At 24.5% G+C, this 22,763-nt stretch overlaps 3 protein-coding genes across 5 annotated transcripts; all 3 read left to right on the top strand.

The window, feature by feature from the left end:
* Positions 1-5,337: 5,337 nt before the first annotated feature.
* On the top strand, positions 5,338-10,495 carry LOC140666846 (uncharacterized). Its single transcript, XM_072894392.1, has 10 exons — positions 5,338-5,521; positions 5,793-6,110; positions 6,578-6,712; positions 7,068-7,376; positions 7,610-7,723; positions 8,045-8,371; positions 8,604-8,738; positions 9,008-9,334; positions 9,788-9,892; positions 10,145-10,495. Exons 1-10 carry the CDS (start codon positions 5,440-5,442, stop codon positions 10,159-10,161), a joined length of 1,869 nt encoding a protein of 622 aa, XP_072750493.1. The 5' UTR covers positions 5,338-5,439; the 3' UTR covers positions 10,162-10,495.
* A 917-nt stretch (positions 10,496-11,412) lies between these two features.
* Positions 11,413-15,606, top strand: LOC140667797 (angiotensin-converting enzyme-like protein Ace3). 3 transcript variants are annotated; one of them, XR_012047074.1, is made up of 8 exons: positions 11,413-11,767; positions 11,838-11,933; positions 12,014-12,188; positions 12,362-12,522; positions 12,619-12,741; positions 12,834-13,018; positions 13,099-13,765; positions 13,849-15,606. XR_012047074.1 is itself a non-coding variant. In XM_072896065.1 (8 exons), exons 4-8 carry the CDS (start codon positions 12,132-12,134, stop codon positions 13,212-13,214), a joined length of 642 nt encoding a protein of 213 aa, XP_072752166.1. In that variant the 5' UTR covers positions 11,417-11,535; positions 11,617-11,767; positions 11,838-11,933; positions 12,014-12,131; the 3' UTR covers positions 13,215-15,606. The 3 variants fall into 3 exon arrangements, 2 of the variants coding, with proteins under 2 accessions (XP_072752174.1, XP_072752166.1); XM_072896065.1 differs by having other exon boundaries at positions 11,417-11,535; positions 11,617-11,767; positions 13,099-15,606; XM_072896073.1 differs by having other exon boundaries at positions 11,414-11,767; positions 13,120-15,606.
* Positions 15,607-16,798: 1,192 nt separating this feature from the next.
* Positions 16,799-22,400, top strand: LOC140666841 (uncharacterized). The gene is made up of 11 exons (XM_072894385.1): positions 16,799-17,171; positions 17,442-17,759; positions 18,227-18,361; positions 18,717-19,025; positions 19,259-19,372; positions 19,694-20,020; positions 20,253-20,381; positions 20,641-20,967; positions 21,419-21,523; positions 21,776-21,910; positions 22,115-22,400. The coding sequence occupies exons 1-10, from the start codon at positions 17,090-17,092 to the stop codon at positions 21,832-21,834; spliced, it is 1,905 nt and encodes a 634-aa protein (XP_072750486.1). The 5' UTR covers positions 16,799-17,089; the 3' UTR covers positions 21,835-21,910; positions 22,115-22,400.
* Positions 22,401-22,763: the final 363 nt, after the last annotated feature.

Here is a 22,763-nt window from a genome sequence, read left to right as displayed (position 1 = left end):
AGAAATATATACATACAAAAAAGTACTTTTGACAAAGAATATTGAGAAGAAAATGTTAAAATTTATTATTAATCTATAACTCTCGTGTACTTTTAAAAGTCAAAAAGAAAAAACATATGTTCGAGTTCTTCCAGAACATCTAGCTCTACCAGATCATCTGATTTTTTATGGCCTACAAAGCCTCAAGATTCTCAAGATTTTTCAGACCTTCAAGATCATCAAAATCTTCCAGCCTTCAAGACCTACAAGGTTTCTTAGGCCCGATTGCATCAACATTATTTTGGCTTCAAGCCAGATTTAAATATATGTCTGTCATTATTAATTTAAAAAGAAAGATAAAAATAGACACATGTTTAAGTCTTACTTAAATCCAAAATAATGTTGGTGCAATCGGGCGTTAGACCTTCAGATCCTCAACTACAACTTAGAAAATAAAAACCTTCAGTGCTTTTTATCGGAAAATCATAATTATTTCTTCAATTTCTACTGTCGAGGAGGTTGGTCCCGATAGATATTTATAAAACTCAAGATTGTCATCACTATTCTTCCCAATAACTCCAAGCATTCTTCTCCTTTAACACCAAGGATAATTTGGAAAAAAAAACAAAGAACATTTGGGAGAAATTAAATATTCTAAAGCCTACTATATCTTATAGAAAAAAATTATGAAATAAAAAAAATTAAAACTAGCCTGCAATATCTTTCGAAAATTGTATGTGGTACCAACAATATGTAAAATTAATTGCTTGGATAATGTATTTATCAATCTATGTATTACTCATAAACATTAAGAAAAAGAAAAAACCTTAACAATTATTTTTTATAAACTATAACATTTTTTTAAATATTAGAATTTGTAAAAATATTGCTTGCTTGTAAAAAATAGATAGGTCTAATTCTTATTAGTTTGCCTATATTATATATACTAATAACACAATAAAAAATATTTTATATTTGTGTGAACAAATACTTTTTGTCGTAAAATACCTCTACTAACAATATTTACTTGTTTTTTTATATTTCTACGTAAACAGATGTGCTGATGTTCGTATCATTTGCTTAGATGTAGGACTTAATAAAAATTCAATTACATAATAAAATATTAAATATTTCAATAAATTATCACGCTATTATAATGATTATTCTTTGTAATCTAAAAAAAATATACCTATTTACGTTAATGAAATACAGTTATGGTTATACCAATTGCAAACTTAATTTTTTTTTTGTTTTAGTTTTATGATAAACATATAATTTGTGTGCATGGGTAAAAAATAGAATAACAAAATTTAAGAAACTTTAAATCTTTCTGAGTGATTTCTCTCTCTTTCTTCCCCCCTCCCCCCTCTTTTGCTCTCTCTCTCTCTCCTAAAAAGTGAATCCAGAAATCATAGCACTGTCAGAATCTAGGCTGATTGATGAAATTAAAATTAGTGAAGTGAACATGGCAGGTTATACTATAATTAAATGTGATGCGGAAAATAGAAATACAGAAGGAGCAATTTTATATGTAAGAAACGATATTAAATATGAAATAGTAATTGATGAAAAAAATAGTGTCGAACTGCTGGTGTATTGCGATAGAGATAAAAGAGAAATTGAATAAAGCTATGATAATGGTATTATATTTCTCACCGAGTGCATAGCATCGTGATTTTGTGAGGTTTCTAGAGGATATAGTAAAGGAGTTAGTAATAAAAGGAGACTGCATGATAATGGGAGACTTTAATAGAGATTTTACGATTAAATCGTTTTATACTAAAAAGTTGCAAACGGTAATGGCAAGTTTAGGTATGAAACAGTATGTTAATAAACCGACGAGAGTTACAAAAGACAATCAAACTATTATAGATTTATGTTTTGCTAATAATAAGGTACAAGTACGAGTAATGCATGAGCTTACAATAACAGATCATGCATGGCTAATTGTAAGAGTTGTATTAAAAGCGAATAAAGCCATAAATAAATTTAGAGAATTTAGCGGTAAGAACTACAATGAATTTAATGTAGATGAATTTATTAGATTAATAGAAGTCAGAATAGAGCAATGTCAAGGTTTAGAAGTTAGTGAGAGAGCGAAAAAATTTGTCGATAATATAGTAAGATGCACACTGTATAGTATAGCACCTAGGAAAAAATTTAGAATTTCAAAAGTATGAAAAAGTAAAAAGTGGTTTTCAGATAATACAAGAATAGCAGCAAATAAAAGGGATGTAGCATACAATAACGCTTTGTTCGATTATACGCAGCAAAATTAAATGCAATTCAAAAGTGAAAGAAATGTAGTAGTCAAATTAATTGGAGAAGGAAAAAGAATATTATGAAGATATGATAGACTGTAACAAGAATGATCCGACAAAAATGTGGAAAACTTTAAAAGAAATAGTTAGAGGTGAGCTAATGCATACAAGAGAAATAGAAGATATAGATTTTGAAATATTAAGAGACATGAATGAGTGCAATATAGCTAATAATAAATTTAATATGTATTATATACAAAGTATTAATAATATTGTAAAATCTATAGATAGTGAAAAAGTTAGAAGTGCAGGTCCGAGTGGAAGTCCGAAGACTAGAAGAATTATTTATGTTATTGAAAATAATAACAATATTATAAAAAATTTTGAAATGATTAAAATAGAGGATTTAGAGGAAATTGTTACGGAACTGCGAAAGAAAGAGGTACGGAAAAAGAAATAACTAGTAATATACTTAAAGTAGCATTTTGCGTAATAAAAGAGAAGTTTGTCGAGCTGATAAATAATTCTTTGAGATAAGGTTGTTTTCCAGAGAGTTGGAAAACATCGACAATAATACCGATCCCAAAAATAGAAAAAGCTAAAAAAGCAAATGAATATAGGCTTATTAATATATTACCAAAGTTCGAAAAAATATTAGAATTAGTAGTAAGAAAACAAATTGAAATGTACATACCTTGAATCTAATGTGATATTATAACTTAACGTCAATCGGACATTAGAAGACAGTATTCGTGAGAAACGGCGATTCAAACCATTATCGACGAATGGAAATTGATAGTTAGTAAGGGAAAAATGATAGAAGTAATTTTTATGGATCTTAAACGAGCATTTGACACAATAGATAGAGAAAGATTAATAGAAAAATTATATCAATACAATAATTAGAAAAATGGTATGAAAATGGTTAAAATCATATTCAAATAATAGAACACATCAAGTCCGTTTCAATAATAAATAGTGAAAAATTAATTGTCACTGAATATGTAGTGTTACAAGAGTCAGTTTTAGGGTCTTTGTTATTTATTGTATATATAAACGATATAATTAAAGTCTGCCCGCGAAAGAATATAGTATAAAAATGTTCGCAGATGATAGGTACATTATATGTAACTGGAGTAAGCAGTACGGAGTTAGAGAATATAATAAATATGGCATTCGTATAGTAGAAAAATGGATGAATGTAGATAAATTAAACGCAAAAAAATGAAATACATGATAGTCAAGAGTATTAGGAAAGAACTGAAAGGATTTGCGTTAAAATGTTTGGATGGAACTGAGACAGAGCGAGTAGAAATATTAAAATACTTAGGTATAATTATTGATGATAGACTCCGATTTAAAGATCACTGTGATTATATGTTTAAAAAGATAGGAAAGAAAACAAATTTTTAAAATAGAATAGATAAATTTATATTGGTGTATGCGAGCTATATTGTATATAAAACAATTGTAGCGCCTTATTTTGAATACTGCGCAACGTTGTTAATAGATATGGGGAAAACGCAACTGGATAAATTGCAGATAGCGCAAACTCGAGCCATGAGAGTTACTTTGCAATGTGATAGGTATATCAAAGTAAATGCTGCAAACATTGCAGTTCATATCCGTAAGACAGAGACTATATATTATAACGTGTGCATATTTATTTTTAAGATTTTAAAAAATATGTTACCGAATCAGTTAAGAAATAGAATAGAAATAGTAAGAAATGAGAGTGAAATGCAAATACGACAAGCCGGGGACATTGCACTACAACTTTGTAGAACAAGAAGCGTGTAAAAGAGTATGTTTTATGAAGGAGTGAAAATTTATAACGCTTTACCAGGTGAAATAAAAACAAGTGAAAAAATTGAATCATTTAAGCGTAGGTTAGAGGAGCATATTTATTATAATGTAACTTAAATAATTATGTAATTTTCTGTACTACAAATAGCTGAGAAAGCTAATAAAGATCAACCAATCTATCAAACAATCCCTCTCTTTCCATCTGTTTCCCTCCCTCCCTCCCGCACTCTCTCTTTTTTAATATCTAAACTAATTATTATAACAATTTATGAATAATTATAATATTATAATTTCTTTATATATATATATATATATATATATATACTACATATATTTTTATTATTATTAAAACGGCACTACTTATTGCGAACCTTGGCCTACACTATTGCATTGCTCCCTACTTGCGAGGCCGTAGTAATTTTTTGTAACAAGTTTTGTTCTGTTAGGTAGATTATCAACTCTACTCTAAATACTACATATATATATATATATATATATAATGAGTTAATATTTATTTACATGTATTATATGTACACTGCTCGACAATGATTTGTTCCGTTTTTTTTAAGCAGTTTATGTTCCATATATTACTTTTAGCTTTCAAGAGAGATGGAACGAATCATTGTCGGGCAGTGTACATATATATAAAATTGTATATATCAAAATTATATTTATTTTTTAGTTTCCCTACAATTGTAAGTCTTGAATTAGATGCTTGCTTCATATATGCCACCTGTTGACATTAGAACGCAATGGGTTTTTCAGTTACAGTGATATGTAATAGTTAATAAACACTTTCGACAACAATCTTTTTTTTTATGTCATAAATTCTATTAAGAAAATTATATATTGAAAATAAGAACACATTTCTAAAAGACATAAAAACATAGTTATACACAAGCAGCGCATATAACAAATTATAATTAAAATTTTACATAATTTAAAATAATTTATATGTATATTAGTCCCGTAGATCTTAAGTTTAAAGGAATATTTAAGTTCAAAAAGAATGTGATTTGATTTAAAGATGCATAATTTTTAATTAGTTTGATGTTCTGTTCGTATCCTTTGACAAAATAAATAACAAAATTGCTGAACCGATATTAGTTTTTACTCTTCAAATAATTTTATTTTTAAGTTTATTTTTCATGTTGGTAAATAGCGTGAATTTCAGGAGATCGTTAAATAATTAGATACAAAACAAACATTAGTCAGATTTAAATTGTGTATCAATATTTATGTTTTTCAGAAAAATAGTATCTCCTTTCGTGACCTTTCTTAACAAATATATTCTACGAATACGTTGTGACGAAACAGTTCTATTCTTGTGTTCGATATCATAAGTTGTATAATAGATAGTGTTAATATCATATTTATTAATACGCAAGCAGATATGGAAAAAAATAGCAAGAAGAGAAAGTATGCCTCATCAGAAGAAGACGAGAAAAAGAGTACATCAGAAAACAACGTTTTGGGTAAAAGTTCTACAATTTTGAAATTTTAATTTTTATGGATTTAATAATTTGAATGTAATTAATGATACCTATATTATATTATATTTGAATACAATTAATAAGAAAATTATGTATTCAAATACAATAATTGTATACAAAAGAATTTGATTTAAATTATAGTCCATGATCTAAATATATATGAATAATTAATTTATATAAATAATTAATTTATACGAAAAATTTATTTATGAAAGATTTAGTTTAATAACACTATGTTAATATGATACTAAAGCGCAAGAAAATATGGAAAAAGGACATTGGTGGATAAAACATTGCACAATAAAAAACGATGAAGCACATTGCAGATATTGTAACCACACATGTGATAGAGTTTCAATTGATGTAACGGATTTCGAAACACACCTAACAACACGACATTCGAAATTTAATATAAAAGGAAAATCACAAGATAAAATTATGCAATATTTTAAATGCAAAGACGATGAAATAAAATGTATGACATGCAAATTTCCTATCAAAGTTAAATTAAAAAGTAGTTTTCCAAATCACTTAGAAAAGATTCATAAAAGTGAAATTGAAAACAAACAAGGTAAAGAAGTTAATTTTATGTATATTATGTATTGTACTATTTTTTCAAACATATACTTTTATATAGAAAAAGATATTAAAAAACGGATGTTTGACCTTTATTGTAAATTTATAAATATGTTATATAATAATATTTAGGATAATTTATATTAAAGCTAATATCATATACAGATATAATAACTAAATATTTTTAGTATTATTATATTTTAAGCATAATAATATAATTATTATTTTATTATATTATTTAATTATAATTGATAGATTGTCAAAATCGTGTTTAAGTAGTCGCAAACAAAAAGATTCACATAAATAATATTTCCGGATCTGAAAACTCTGATATTCGGTTAATAGTGATTTAATAATAAGAATTTTATAATTAAAATAAATAATGAGATTAAATGTAGATATAGGATATATTACTGACCTAACAATATTTTAACCTTTATGTTTCAATCATTCTACATGCAGATGATGGACAAAATCAAGAAATAAATAGCGACGTGGAACCAAATATAAAAAATATTATATCAAATTTTACAAAGTACGTATTCCAAAAAGTAGAGGCTAGTAAAAAACAAATAATAGAAGAAAAAATTAAAGAAGGTAAATTATGTTATAAGTATTATTTAAGATATACTTACCCATTAAAGCAACAAAAACATAATATCTATTTACTAATTTTTTTATTCAACAACGTAACTGCAATATATATACACATCTTTTTATGTATATTTCTAAGTGAAAAATTATAACATTAACGTTATGTTACTGCTATAACATTAATGTTACATTACCGTTGTTTTATATTTATTTGATAAATATATTTGTAAAATCTGGTATTAAAAATAATTGCGTACTAGCAAATTATTTTGTTTGAATAATGTTCAAAAATCTAAACTTTTGGATATTTAAGTTATAAAATATTTATTAATAACACTATGTTAATATAATATTAAAGCGCAAGAAAAAATGAAAAAAGACCCTTGGTGGATAAATCATTGCACAATAAAAGACGATATGACAAAATGTAATTATTGTAATAAAGGAGAAAATAAAGTTATGTTTCAATTGAATAATTACAAGAGACATTTAAAGCAACATTCGATAATTCACATACAAGAAAATAAAAGTATTATGTTGCAATATTTTAAACTTCAAAACGATATACTAGTAAAATGTGTGACATGTGATGAATTTGTTTCGATATATTTCGACACACACTTTGTAAGGCACTTGAAAAATATACATAAAATTACAAGTAAACAAGGTAAAAAATAATTTCATATATAGTACAATTTCTTTAAGTATATCCTTTTTAATTCTTTACTAATATGTACAATAAACATTTAAAAAAATAGATGTTTGACTTTTATATATACTTTAAGTATATTATAAATATTTGAATTAATAAAGCTTAATATTACACACAGATGTAATAACTTTATAAAATTTGATAACACTAAAGATATTTTAACATTTATTTTTTATTCTGTATTGCAGATGAAATAAACCAAGATATTAATAGTGAAGCGGAAACACATAGAATAAATCTTATATCAAATCTTATAAAAAGTATGTTCCGAAACCTGAAGATAGATGAAAAAATTAAACGAAGTAAATGTATAAGTGTTAAAATATTCTTATCTAAACATTAAGTTATTTTTACCCATTAAACATAGAGCAACAATAACATAACGGTTAATGTTACATTACCGTTGTTTTGTATTTATTTGATAAATGTAACTAACTTTATCAAAATATTTTATTTTTTTACATCCATTATTTGAATATAATTAAAAATTTGTAAAATCAAGTATTAAAAATAATTGTGTATTAGAAAATTATTTCGTTCAAATAATATTCAAAGATGTAAAAATATGGATATTTAAATTATAAAAGATAAATTAATAACACTATGTTAACATAATATTAAAGCGGAAGAAAAAGTGATAAAAAGTCATTGGTGGATAAAACATTACACAATAGAAAACGATATGGTAACATGTAAATATTGTAAAGATAAAGGAAAGAAAAAACGGGTTTTCCTTAACGTTGGAACTTGCTGTAGACATTTTAAGCTCACACATTCGGCAATTTACAGACAAGAAAATGTATCAAATAATATCTTGCAATATTTTGAACTTCAAGACGATATACTACTAAAATGTTTGGAATGTTATAAACATATTCAAATACAAATCAACCAAGATTTTTCAACGCACTTAACACAAACACATAAAAGTGAAATTGAAAGCAAACAAGGTAAAAACTAATTTTATACATAGTACAATTTCTTTAATTATATACTTCTTAATTATTTACTATTATATACAATAAACATTTAAAAAAATAGATATTTGACTTTCTTATATGCTTTAAGAATATTATGAATATTTAAATTAATTAAACTTAATATTACACACAAATATAATAACTTAATAAAGTTTTATAATACTAAAGATATTTTAGCATTTATTTTTTATTCTATATGCAGGTGAAATAAACCAAGGGATTAGTAGTGAAGCGGAAGCAGATAGAATAAGTCTTATATCATCTTATAAAAATCTTATAAAATGTATGTTCCAAAAGAAGAAGACAGAAACCAAGAAACATAAGATAAATAGTAAAGGTAAATTTATAAGTGTTAAGTTATTTTTATGTATTAAACATAAAAGCACAATAAGAAAAACACAACATCTATGTTGTATGTGTGTTAATTTTCTTAATCAACAATTTAACTGCATACAAAACAGATATATATGTATATATGTATATATGTATATATATATATATATATATATATATATATATATATATATATATATCTTTACGTATATTGCTGAGTGAAAAATTATAACATTAATAATATGTTACTGTTATTTTCTATTTATTTAATAGCAACATTTATACGCAAAATCTGGTGGATGAAACACTGCACAATAGAAAGAAATAAAAAAAAAGTGCGAGCACAATGTAAACAAAAGGATTGTGAAAAAGAATTTCCAATTTATTTCAATATGTCAAACTGTTATAAACATTTGAGAAAACATTTAAAAATTAACATAGAAAAAAGTGCATTAAGTACCATTATATGGAAATATTTGGAGCTTGTAGACGATGTAGAACTAAAATGCACGGAATGTGATTCGTCTAGTTTTGTTCAATTATCATGTCATTTTCAACATCACTTAATGAAAAAACATCAAATTACAAAAACCGGACAAGGTAAAATAATTTTAAGTATATTTTTTTAATTATACTATTTTTTTATGATTGTACTATTTTTGTAATTATATACTCTTGTGTCCAATAAATATTAAAAAATAGATGTTAGATTTTTATGTACATCATAAATATATTATAAATATTTAAGTTAATTCAAATTAAAACTGATATTATGTACACATATAATAACTAAATATTTTTAGTATATTATTTAATTATAGTTGATAGTTTGTCAAAATCGTGTTTCAGTAATCGTGTAAAGTAATCGTGTGTATAATATTCGCGGATATGAGTACTCTTTGACATTCGAATATCAGTGATTTAATAATAATAATTTTATAATTTAATAATAATAACGTTATGATCCAATTTATAATACATTTGATTGTAGAACAAGGTTTTATGATACTAAAAATATTTTAATATTTATTTTTTTAATCATTCTGTATACAGATTATGATGATGACGCGGAAATAGAAAGTAGTATATTTAAACTTATAAAGAACATATATGATAATATGAAAAGTAACACAACAGAAAGTGAAAAAGATGAACAAGGTATAAATTTATGCTATAAATATATGAATAATATTATAAATTATATATATTTAAATATTTAAATTAGTTATTTTTATATCTAACATTATATTCGGATATTAAGTCATTTTTTGCATTTATTATATGTATAAAATATATAAAAATAACTAATACTTTATAAAATTACATTTGTATAAAGTAATAATAATTGTAGCATTTATATAACGCTGAAATTATTTTTACAGTTTTCATTTTTTTAATTATTTTCTACAGATGATGAATCAATTTAAGCTAAAATAATGGTCGATAATGGACTTCAAAACAGATATTGAAGACATTGCTATAAAAAGCAGCAACCAATAATGTAGCAATTTAAAGAAGAAATAAATGAAATAGCAACACTGACGAGTAATAATTGATTTTATATTTATTACATAATGTAATTTTAAAAATTAAATAAACTTATGCAAATTGAAAGAGTAAGATTGATTTTTCTGCAATTTTGCAGTTTGTAAAATTTTGACTAATCGATTGGTAAACGATATATTTTTATTATACGTTTAATGAAAAATAGAATATGAAAAGTTTTATATATATTATCTAATCCAAAAGGTACAGCGGAATGTGTATGGCATAATTGCTTTCGAAGATAATCTAATGTAGTGGTTATTTGAGAGTAACTTATAATGAACAAGTTTGTTATACCATGTTTTAATTTTCTGTTAGATTGTCACGGAAGTAAATTTGGAGAACTAAAATATTTTATAACCGATTACAGTTAATCAAATAAAAAGAAATTACACATAAAGAGAGACTTTAAACTAATATTTTATATATATTTTATATATATTTATTTTCCGATTTTTATGTGTTATACTAGTCCATGTTATATATTTACTAAAGATTTTTTAAAGAATTTTCTTAATAAATCTTTCAAACAATTCTCTCAAAAAAAATTAAGAATAATCTTTGTTTTATTCTATTTATATGAAAAATTATCCAACTGGCTCGATTTGGTGGAAGTTGAAAAAAAGAAAAGAATTGATTGCAATTTGACTTATATTTTGTTAGTTTTATATAAAATAAGTACTTAATAAATTATTATTTTTATATAAAATGTTGTAATATGTATATTATACCATAATAAAAACTACATATTAAAGATACATGTAGCATTATAATCACAAGAATATTTATGTTGTTACGTCCGCGGAACGTTATCGATATTATTTTCCGAACGCGCGCGACGCAACTATTCGCTTTCCTTTCTCACATTCGCGCACATGCAATAAAGGGAGACTTCTTTAAATATAAAACGATCTTTATTAACGTAATAATTATACAGATTATAATTATAATTCTTAAAGTGCACCTTGAAAAGTTTCACGTAAAATTTGGAAATTTGAAAAATAAACAGTGAAAAATTTCACGTGAAATTACATGATCGCCGCCCTGGTGTTATCAACAACGGGTTCACGTGCTATATTATTACTAGTTCCAAACTATAGATGTCAATACTTGCAAGATTTTATTCGCCTTAACATTTATGATTAGTTGCAACATGTTATGACATGTCAAGTTATGTTTTTGTGAATATATCTATATGAATATTTCACAGCTTGAGAAGACACAAATTGCAACGGTAACGATTGAAAAACTTCCTCGTAAGTTTTCGATACGCAAAACCTTTTCTTATGCACGTGACAAACTGTGACATAAGAATCTTATGATTGTTGTTGGTTAAGTGTTTTTCGAAAATGGATCTAATCTTGGCCCGCGGACTGAGACTTAGCTCCGATTTATGCACTGTCTCATTTCTAACGAAATATCTGCCGTTGTCCGCATGTTACACGTGTCATGTCAATACATCAACACGTTGGAAGTCAACATTTCCTGGTAAGTTTATGGACATTGGACATTATGTAACATTAACAAATGCATTATTAAAGTTTATTTTCTTTTGCAGAAAGGTATCATCGTTACAGGATCACATCATGTAATTCATCAAGTCTTATAAATAATGTACTTGCATGTTTTCTATTTCGAAATGAAGCGATGCCAGGTATTTTTTTTTATCTGTATTTTGAAACTTAATATGGTGTATTATATGTATATTCTAATTATATTTTTTTTTTAATTAAGATTTTACGAAGCTGTTAGCGATGCGATTGGCTTATCTGTCTTTACTCCGCAACATTTGCATAAAATCGGATTGTACAAGAATATAACAAGCGATTATGATAGCAGCATCAATTTTCTGATGTTAATGGCACTCCGTAAAGTGACTTATATGCCATTCGCTCATATAGTTGATCAGGTAACAAATAATTAAATAATTAATTTATAATTTGCATGTGTAGATGTAGCAGTTATTGTACTTTCTATGTTTACGTAAGTTTTTCATGACATAATCTTTTGAGTAAGAGAATTGTTTTTATTATATATATATAATTTAATAATCATAAATTGCATGCATTTATTTTTTTCAAGTGGAGATGGCACGTCTTTAGCGATGGCGTGGAAGATATGACAGCACGTTGGTGGGAATTAAGATTGCAATATCAGGGTATTGTTCCACCTGTACCTAGATCTGAAAGGAATTTCGATCCAGCATCCAAGTATCATATTGCAGCGGACAGTCTTTATGTCAAGTAAGTATACAAAATAAATACATGTATGTTTACTGTTACTCTCTGCAGGTAGCATTAAGAGAAATATATTATTTTTATATTTTTATTAATTTTTAGATATTTTGTAAGCATTGCCTTACAATTTCAACTGTTCCAGTCATTGTGTGATATTTCTGGTCACACAGGTGAATTGCACACTTGCGATATTTACAGATCACGGGAAGCAGGTCGATTATTATCGTATGTGAATTTTGTGAAAGCAATTAAATAGTGTTTTTAATGGAAATAAATACACCATCGCTAAAACTATGTTTGTGTAATTATATATACAGAGACGTTCTGTCGATGGGATCTTCCAGATCATGGCAAGATGTCATCAGGCAAATGACAAGAGGTAGAGTAAATAGAGTAGACGCTGGTGCCATGCTCAAATATTTTGAGCCTTTAAATGCGTGGTTAAAACGACAGAATAAGAGACAGTCTGTGATCGGCTGGATCACGAATCGCGACGATAAAGGTTCGATCAAAATTAATATTTATCCAATAATTTCAAATATACTATCCAATAAAAGTGCAAAGTGTATTTTGTAAAAATAGGAATTTTTCATTTTGTTTCAGCATTGTTCGCCGAATGGTATCAAAACAGTGCAGAAAAAATTAAATTATGGAGTTTATTCCCTTTATTATTTGTTTGCAAAGCTTTTATTTATTAATGATTATATTGTATCTGATGATTTGAAAAAGTACTTATATCTAAAAAATTTCTCTCTTATATTATTATAAAGTATTATTTTGATTTAAATTACTATATATATAAGTTGATTATAAAAATATTCTTTATACTAATATTTGTCGTGGACATGGTTTCTCCATGCTTTAATTCAACATTTTGAATTTTGATTTACTTTTTTATTTTAGCCATAATATTTGTTAATAGGATATTAATGATCGCGAGTGTTTTAAAAAATATAAGCGTCTGTAAGAAATTGGAAATCTTTAATATTATTTTATACATATTATTTCGTTGATGCTATACATTATAAACGAGGTATATAAGAGTTTAAGGAGCAAGTAAACTTATATATAAATAGGTAAAGTCAAATTTAAAAATTAAACGCGAAAGATCTTATCCCTAAAGCTTCGTAATTATGAACCAAAGAAATGATGAGAATGATAATTCTGACTGGGACGGAACATAGATTTTAAATAGTGAGCCTTGCGAGTCCGTTGAGCGTTTTGTACATCTGTATTGGATCTTTCATTGGTGAGTCCATTAATTAAATTTGATCGGTTTTTTACCACAAAAAATTATTGTAAAATAAAAAATTATAAATAATATCCTTCTAGGCGACTTACCATTGTGACCCTATTTTGTTCTTCCACAAGTTTTTGTCACAACTTTGTTGGTGGATATTTGAATATTGAACTAATGTGTGTCAGAAAAGATTTAACATTAATAATAATAATTAACAACGCGACTTACAATTAGACATCATCAGGTTTCTCAATTTTTGTATTTTTATTTATTTATTTTTTTATCTGTATTTTAACTATTATTACTTTATCATTATCTAATTCGGCACTGAAGAAAGTCCAGTGAAGACTGCTGTTTATGCTTTAATTTTCTTGTTATACATGTTTCTTATTATATTTTTGTATTAATTTTATGTTTAATCTGTATTCTCTATCCCCTCTTTTTTATATTTTGTGACTATTTGGTTTTACTTTTACTTATAACTTGTAATTTCTTCGGACGTATTTATAATCGATATAATTTGTTTTTTATGTTACTTTTAATTAATAAAATTAAAATTTACGCAAAATAATAATACGGTAATAAAGTAATGACTATCCTACGTAGCAACATCTTCGTAAAATTATTCAGTGTATGTCACTTTCAAATAAAATGCCACGAGAAAATGGTAATTCCGATACAAAGTAAACAAAAGTACAGAAATGCACTTCTCAATATAATGCTATAATGGCAAAATTGGAAAAAAACAATGACCAAGAAGAAACCCATCATATAGATTTGAAACGCACGAGATAATTACAACAAATCGCACACAACCGTCGCTCAACTTGTGACGCACAAGTGGATATAACAAAGACCCTCTGCTTATAAATTGTAATAAATATATAAATAAATAATATATATTTTATCAAAAATTTTTTTTTGTTTTGGCGTCACAACGCTACCGCGACGCTTTATATGCATATTAATATATATTTTATATAAATAATTGTATATAATATATAAATTAATAAACATAACATATAATGTAATAATTGATACGATTACAGAGCTCACAACCACACACACCTAAATGTGCTTTGAAACTCACAAATTTATTCCTAACGCTGGGTGTACAAAATAGTGATAAGTGATGTTGATTCTTTTTTTTCAGGAAATCGATTTTTTTTTTATCTTTAATTCTTTTCAATTCGATTTTTGTACGAACCGATCCTAACAACAGAGAATTGATTTTCGATCCGTTGATATGCTTATTGATCAATGATTACGATAATCTTGCCACGTGACTATTTTATCAATTTTTTGAGAACTAAGTTTATCAATAAATATTAAAAATAATTATAAAAAGATATATTTAAAAGATTTACTTACGGTAAATAAAAAATGAACAATAATAAAGTAAAAAAATAATTAAAAAGTTAATAAAAAAGCGGAAATTATTTTAGTCTATCGTTAAGAGACACGTATTAGAGAGTCCATTAAGAATCAATAAGAGTGATAAGCAAACTCAGATGTCATAGCTATCACATTGAGAAATAAACTGTCACTCGATATATGTTCGTACGCACATTATTGCATCGCCATAGAAATAAAGACGGTATTATTATCTCTTCTTATCATACATCGGTTCTACCAATATAATCTATCGTTAGCTGCACTGCTGCCTTTTAAGTATAGACAATGATATTTGTCAGTAAACTACGCCTCGAAAAATTTATATTTTTTCAACTTTATATTTCTTATTTCCATTGTTAAAATTGGTACTAAAGAGCTGGATTTTGTAATTTGGCTCATAAAAATTTATAATAAATTGTACACGCGCTGATTTACATTCTATACTTTTAGCACACTGATCATTCGTTTTCTACATATTCTCGAAAAAATATCTCTTTATAAATTTTTCTTTATATATTTTTTATAAATCTAGAATGAATGATAAAGAGTTTTGGCTCTTAAAAATTTATAATAAATAAGAAACAAACTCATAGTCATGTTTTCCGAAATAATAAAAAAAAAAAATTTATCATCCTATTTTAAAAATTTCTACTTAATAATAAAAACAGTTCTTATACATTATTATTAAGATCTACAAAGTAATATAAAAGTTATTTAAGAAAAATGATTCGTAAATTTAAACTTTAGAGACACATATTTCGGTAGAAATGCATTTTAGAAAAAAATTTTATAGAAATTTTTACCTGCTCTACATGCTCACGAGAAACTGTCCATCTTTACAAAGACATTCTGTATATATTATCTACTAATAACACAATAAAACATTATACATTTGTATAAATAAATATTCTTTATCATAACATACTTCTATTAACAATTCTATAATACTTACTTTATATCTCATTTGATTTAAACGTACTTACGTCTTACGAAAACTTACGAAATATTTACAATACATGTATAATTTGATATGCAGCTTGAAACTCAAGAAGTTTTTTAAGATTCCATTATCACAAATTAATTAAAATCTATGATTTTTAATAAAAATTATTGTAATTAAAAAAATTTATTACATATTATAAAAGCTAAATTGAGGAGACCACATGCAATGAAAACAGTTGTGAAAACTCAGATTTGCTATATCAAAGTTTGACTAATTGTTTAGATAAATATAAATAAATCTTGAATACTTTATGGTATATACATATTTCGATTAAAGTCTATATTCTTAATATATTTTATTTCTTATATTATTGTCTAAATATTGAAATTTTAATTTTACAACCTTTAAAGTATCTCAGTATTTTTTATAATTTCTTCAATATTTTCTAAAAATGTAAATATAAAAACATTTCTAAAAGACATAAAAACATAATTATACACAAGCAGCGCATATAACAAATTATAATTAAAATTTTACATAATTTAAAATAATTTATATGTGTATTAGTCCCGTAGATCTTAAGTTTAAAAGAATATTTAAGTTCAAAAAGAATGTGATTTGATTTGAAGACGCATAATTTTTAATTAGTTCGATGTTCTGTTCGTATCCTATGACAAAATAAATAACAAAATTGCTGAACCGATATTAGTTTTTACTCTTCAAATAATTTTATTTTTAAGTTTATTTCTCATGTTGGTAAATAGCGTGAATTTCAGGAGATCGTTAAATAATTAGATACAAAACAAACATTAGTCAGATTTAAATTGTGTATCAATATTTATGTTTTTCAGAAAAATAGTATCTCCTTTCGTGACCTTTCTTAACAAATATATTCTACGAATACGTTGCGACGAAACAGTTCTATTCTTGTGTTCGATATCATAAGTTGTATAATAGATAGTGTTAATATCATATTTATTAATACGCAAGCAGATATGGAAAAAAATAGCAAGAAGAGAAAGTATGCCTCATCAGAAGAAGACGAGAAAAAGATTACATCAGAAAACAACGTTTTGGGTAAAAGTTCTACAACTTTGAAATTTTAATTTTTATAGATTTAATAATTTGAATGTAATTAATGATACCTATATTATATTATATTTGAATACAATTAATAACAAAATTATGTATTCAAATACAATAATTGTATACAAAAGAATTTGATTTAAATTATAGTCCATGATCTAAATATATATGAATAATTAATTTATTAAATAATTAATTTATACGAAAAATTTATTTATGAGAGATTTAGTTTAATAACACTATGTTAATATGATACTAAAGCGCAAGAAAATATGGAAAAAGAACATTGGTGGATAAAACATTGCACTATAAAAAACGATGAAGCACATTGCAGATATTGTAATAACACATGTGATAGAGTTTCAATTGATGTAACGGATTTCGAAACACACCTAACAACACGACATTCGAAATTTAATATAAAAAGAAAATCACAAGATAAAATTATGCAATATTTTAAATGCAAAGACGATGAAATAAAATGTATGACATGCAAATTTCCTATCAAAGTTAAATTAAAAAGTAGTTTTCCAAATCACTTAGAAAAGTTTCATAAAAGTGAAATTGAAAACAAACAAGGTAAAGAAGTTAATTTTATGTATATTATGTATTGTACTATTTTTTCAAACATATACTTTTATATAGAAAAAGATATTAAAAAACGGATGTTTGACCTTTATTGTAAATTTATAAATATGTTATATAATAATATTTAAGATAATTTATATTAAAGCTAATATCATATACAGATATAATAACTAAATATTTTTAGTATTATTATATTTTAAGCATAATAATATAATTATTATTTTATTATATTATTTAATTATAATTGATAGATTGTCAAAATCGTGTTTAAGTAGTCGCAAACAAAAAGATTCACATAAATAATATTTCCGGATCTGTAAACTCTGATATTCGGTTAATAGTGATTTAATAATAAGAATTTTATAATTAAAATAAATAATGAGATTAAATGTAGATATAGGATATATTACTGACCTAACAATATTTTAACCTTCATGTTTCAATCATTCTACATGCAGATGATGGACAAAATCAAGAAATAAATAGCGACGTGGAACCAAATATAAAAAATATTATATCAAATTTTACAAAGTACGTATTCCAAAAAGTAGAGGCTAGTAAAAAACAAATAATAGAAGAAAAAATTAAAGAAGGTAAATTATGTTATAAGTATTATTTAAGATATACTTACCCATTAAAGCAACAAAAACATAATATCTATTTCCTAATTTTTTTATTCAACAATGTAACTGCAATATATATACACATCTTTTTATGTATATTTCTAAGTGAAAAATTATAACATTAACGCTATGTTACTGCTATAACATTAATGTTACATTACCGTTGTTTTGTATTTATCTGGTAAATATATTTGTAAAATCTGGTATTAAAAATAATTGCGTACTAGCAAATTATTTTGTTGGAATAATATTTAAAAATTTAAAATTCTGGATATTTAAATTATAAAAGATTTATTAATAACACTATGTTAATATAATATTAAAGCGCAAGAAAGAATGAAAAAAGACCCTTGGTGGATAAATCATTGCACAATAACAGACGATATGACAAAATGTAATTATTGTAATAAAGGACAAATTAAAGTTAGATTTCACTTGGATAATTACAAGACACATTTAAAGCAACATTCGATAATTCACATACAAGAAAATAAAAGTATTATGTTGCAATATTTTAAATTTCAAAACGATATACTAATAAAATGTGTGACATGTGATGAATTTATTTCGATATATTTCCACACAAAGTTTGTAACGCACTTGAAAGAAACACATAAAATTACAAGCAAACAAGGTAAAAAATAATTTCATATATAGTACAATTTCTTTAAGTATATCCTTTTTAATTATTTACTAATATGTACAATAAACATTTAAAAAAATAGATGTTTGACTTTTATATATACTTTAAGTATATTATAATTATTTGAATTAATAAAGCTTAATATTACACACAGATATAATAACTTTATAAAATTTGATAATACTAAAGATATTTTAACATTTATTTTTTATTCTGTATTGCAGATGATATAAACCAAGATATTAATAGTGAAGCGGAAACACATAGAATAAATCTTATATCAAATCTTATAAAAAGTATGTTCCGAAACCTGAAGATAGATGAAAAAATTAAACGAGGTAAATGTATAAGTGTTAAAATATTCTTATCTAAACATTAAGTTATTTTTACCCATTAAACATAGAGCAACAATAACATAACGGTTAATGTTACATTACCGTTGTTTTGTATTTATTTGGTAAATGTAACTAACTTTATCAAAATATTTTATTTTTTTACATTCATTATTTGAATATAATTAAAAATTTGTAAAATCAAGTATTAAAAATAATTGTGTATTAGAAAATTATTTTGTTCAAATAATATTCAAAGATGTAAAAATATGGATATTTAAATTATAAAAGATAAATTAATTACACTATGTTAATATAATATTAAAGCGGAAGAAAAAGTGATAAAAAGTCATTGGTGGATAAAACATTACACAATAGAAAACGATATGGTAACATGTAAATATTGTAAAGATAAAGGAGAGAAAAAACGAGTTTTCTTTAACAATAAAAGTTGCCGTAGACATTTTGAGCTCACACATTCGGCAATTTACAAACAAGAAAATGTATCAAATAGTATCTTGCAATATTTTGAACTTCAAGACGATATACTACTAAAATGTTTGAAATGTTATAAACATATTCAAATACAAATCAAGCAAGATTTTTCAACGCACTTAACACAAACACATAAAAGTGAAATTGAAAGCAAACAAGGTAAAAACTAATTTTATACATAGTACAATTTCTTTAATTATATACTTTTTAATTATTTACTATTATATACAATAAACATTTAAAAAAATAGATATTTGACCTTTTTATATGCTTTAAGAATATTATGAATATTTAAATTAATTAAACTTAATATTACACACAAATATAATAACTTAATAAAGTTTTATAACACTAAAGATATTTTAGCATTTATTTTTTATTCTATATGCAGGTGAAATAAACCAAGGGATTAGTAGTGAAGCGGAAGCAGATAGAATAAGTCTTATATCATCTTATAAAAATCTTATAAATAGTATGTTCCAAAAGACAAAAACCAACAAAGATAAGATAAATAGAAAAGGTAAATTTATAAATGTTAAGTTATTCTTATGTATTAAACATAAAAGCACAATAAGAAATACACAACATCTATGTTGTATGTGTGTTAATTTTCTTAATCAACAATTTAACTGCATACAAAACAGATATATATGTATATATGTATATATGTATATATATATATATATATATATATATATATATATATCTTTACGTATATTGCTGAGTGAAAAATTATAACATTAATAATATGTTACTGTTATTTTCTATTTATTTAATAGCAAAATTTATACGCAAAATCTGGTGGATGAAACACTGCACAATAGAAAAAAATAAAAAAAAAGTGCGAGCACAATGTAAACAAAAGGATTGTGAAAAAAAATTTCCAATTTATTTCAATATGTCAAACTGTTATAAACATTTGAGAAAACATTTAAAAATTACCAAAGAAAAAAGTGCATTAAATACCATTATATGGAAATATTTGGAGCTTGTAGACGATGTAGAACTAAAATGCACGGAATGTGATTCGTCTAGTTTTGTTCAATTATCACATGAATTTCAACGTCACTTAATGAAAAAACATCAAATTACAAAAACCAAACAAGGTAAAATAATTTTAAGTATATTTTTTTAATTATACTATTTTTATGATTGTACTATTTTTGTAATTATATACTCTTGTGTCCAATAAATATTAAAAAGTAGATGTTAGATTTTTATGTACATCATAAATATATTATAAATATTTAAGATAATTCAAATTAAAACTGATATTATGTACACATATAATAACTAAATATTGTCAGTATATCATTTAATTATAGTTGATAGTTTGTCAAAATCGTGTTTCAGTAATCGTGTAAAGTAATCGTGTGTATAATATTCGCGGATATGAGTACTCTTTGACATTCGAATATCAGTGATTTAATAATAATAATTTTATGATTTAATAATAATAACGTTATGATCCAATTTATAATACATTTGATTGTAGAACAAGGTTTTATGGTACTAAAAATATTTTAATATTTATTTTTTTAATCATTCTGAATACAGATTTTGATGATGACGCGGAAATAGAAAGTAGTATATTTAAAGTTATAAAGAACATATATGATAATATGAAAAGTAACACAACAGTAAGTGAAGAAGATGAACAAGGTATAAATTTATGCTATAAATATATGAATAATATTATAAATTATATATATTTAAATATTTAAATTAGTTATTTATATATCTAACATTATATTCGGATATTAAGTCATTTTTTGCATTTATTATATGTATAAAATATATAAGTATAACTAATACTTTATAGAATTACATTTGTATAAAGTAATAATAATTGTAGCATTTATATAACGCTTAAATTATTTTTACAGTTTTCATTTTTTTAATTATTTTCTACAGATGATGAACCAATTCAAGCTAAAATAATGTTTGATAATAAATTTCAAAACAGATATTGAAGACATTGCTATAACAAGCAGCAACCAATAATCCAACAATTTAAAGAAGAAAGGAATGAAATAGCAACACTGACGAGTAATAATTGACTTTATATTTATTACATAATGTAATTTTAAAAATTAAATAAACTTATGCAAATTGAAAGAGTAAGATTGATTTTTCTGCAAATTTGCAGTTTGTAAAATTTTGACTAATCGATTGATAAACGATATATTTTTATTATACGTTTAATGAAAAATAGAATATGAAAAGTTTTATATATATTATCTAATCCGATAGGTACAGCGGAATGTGTATAGTGTATAGCATAAATGCCTTCGTTGATAATCTAATGTAGTGGCTATTTGAGAATAACTTATAATGAACAAGTTCGTTATACCACGTTATAATTTTCTGTTAGATCGGTACGGAAGTAAATTTCGGAGACTAAAGTATTTTATAACTGATTACAGTTCAAATCAAATCAAAAAAAGAAATTACACATAAAGAGAGAGTTTAAAGGAGTATTTTATATATATTTATTTTCCGATTTTTATGTGTTATACTAGTACATATTATATATTAACTAAAAATTTTGTAATGAATTTTTTTAATAAATCTTTCAAACAATTCTCTTAAAAAAAATTAAGAATAATCTTTTTTATTCTATTTATATGAAAAATTATCCAACTGGCTCGATTTGGTGGTAGTTGAAAAAAAGAAAAGAATTGATTACAATTTGACTTATATTTTGTTAGTTTTATATAAAATAAGTACTTAATAAATTATTATTTTTATATAAAATGTTGTAATATGTATATTATACCATAATAAAAACTACATATTAAAGATACATGTAGCATTATAATCACAAGAATATTTATGTTGTTACGTCCGCGGAACGTTATCGATATTATTTTCCGAACGCGCGCGACGCAACTATTCGCTT

Source organism: Anoplolepis gracilipes, chromosome 1 (genome assembly GCF_047496725.1).
Source record: "Anoplolepis gracilipes chromosome 1, ASM4749672v1, whole genome shotgun sequence".
NCBI lineage: Eukaryota > Metazoa > Arthropoda > Insecta > Hymenoptera > Formicidae > Anoplolepis > Anoplolepis gracilipes.
This window is presented reverse-complemented; position numbering and strand designations above follow the sequence as displayed.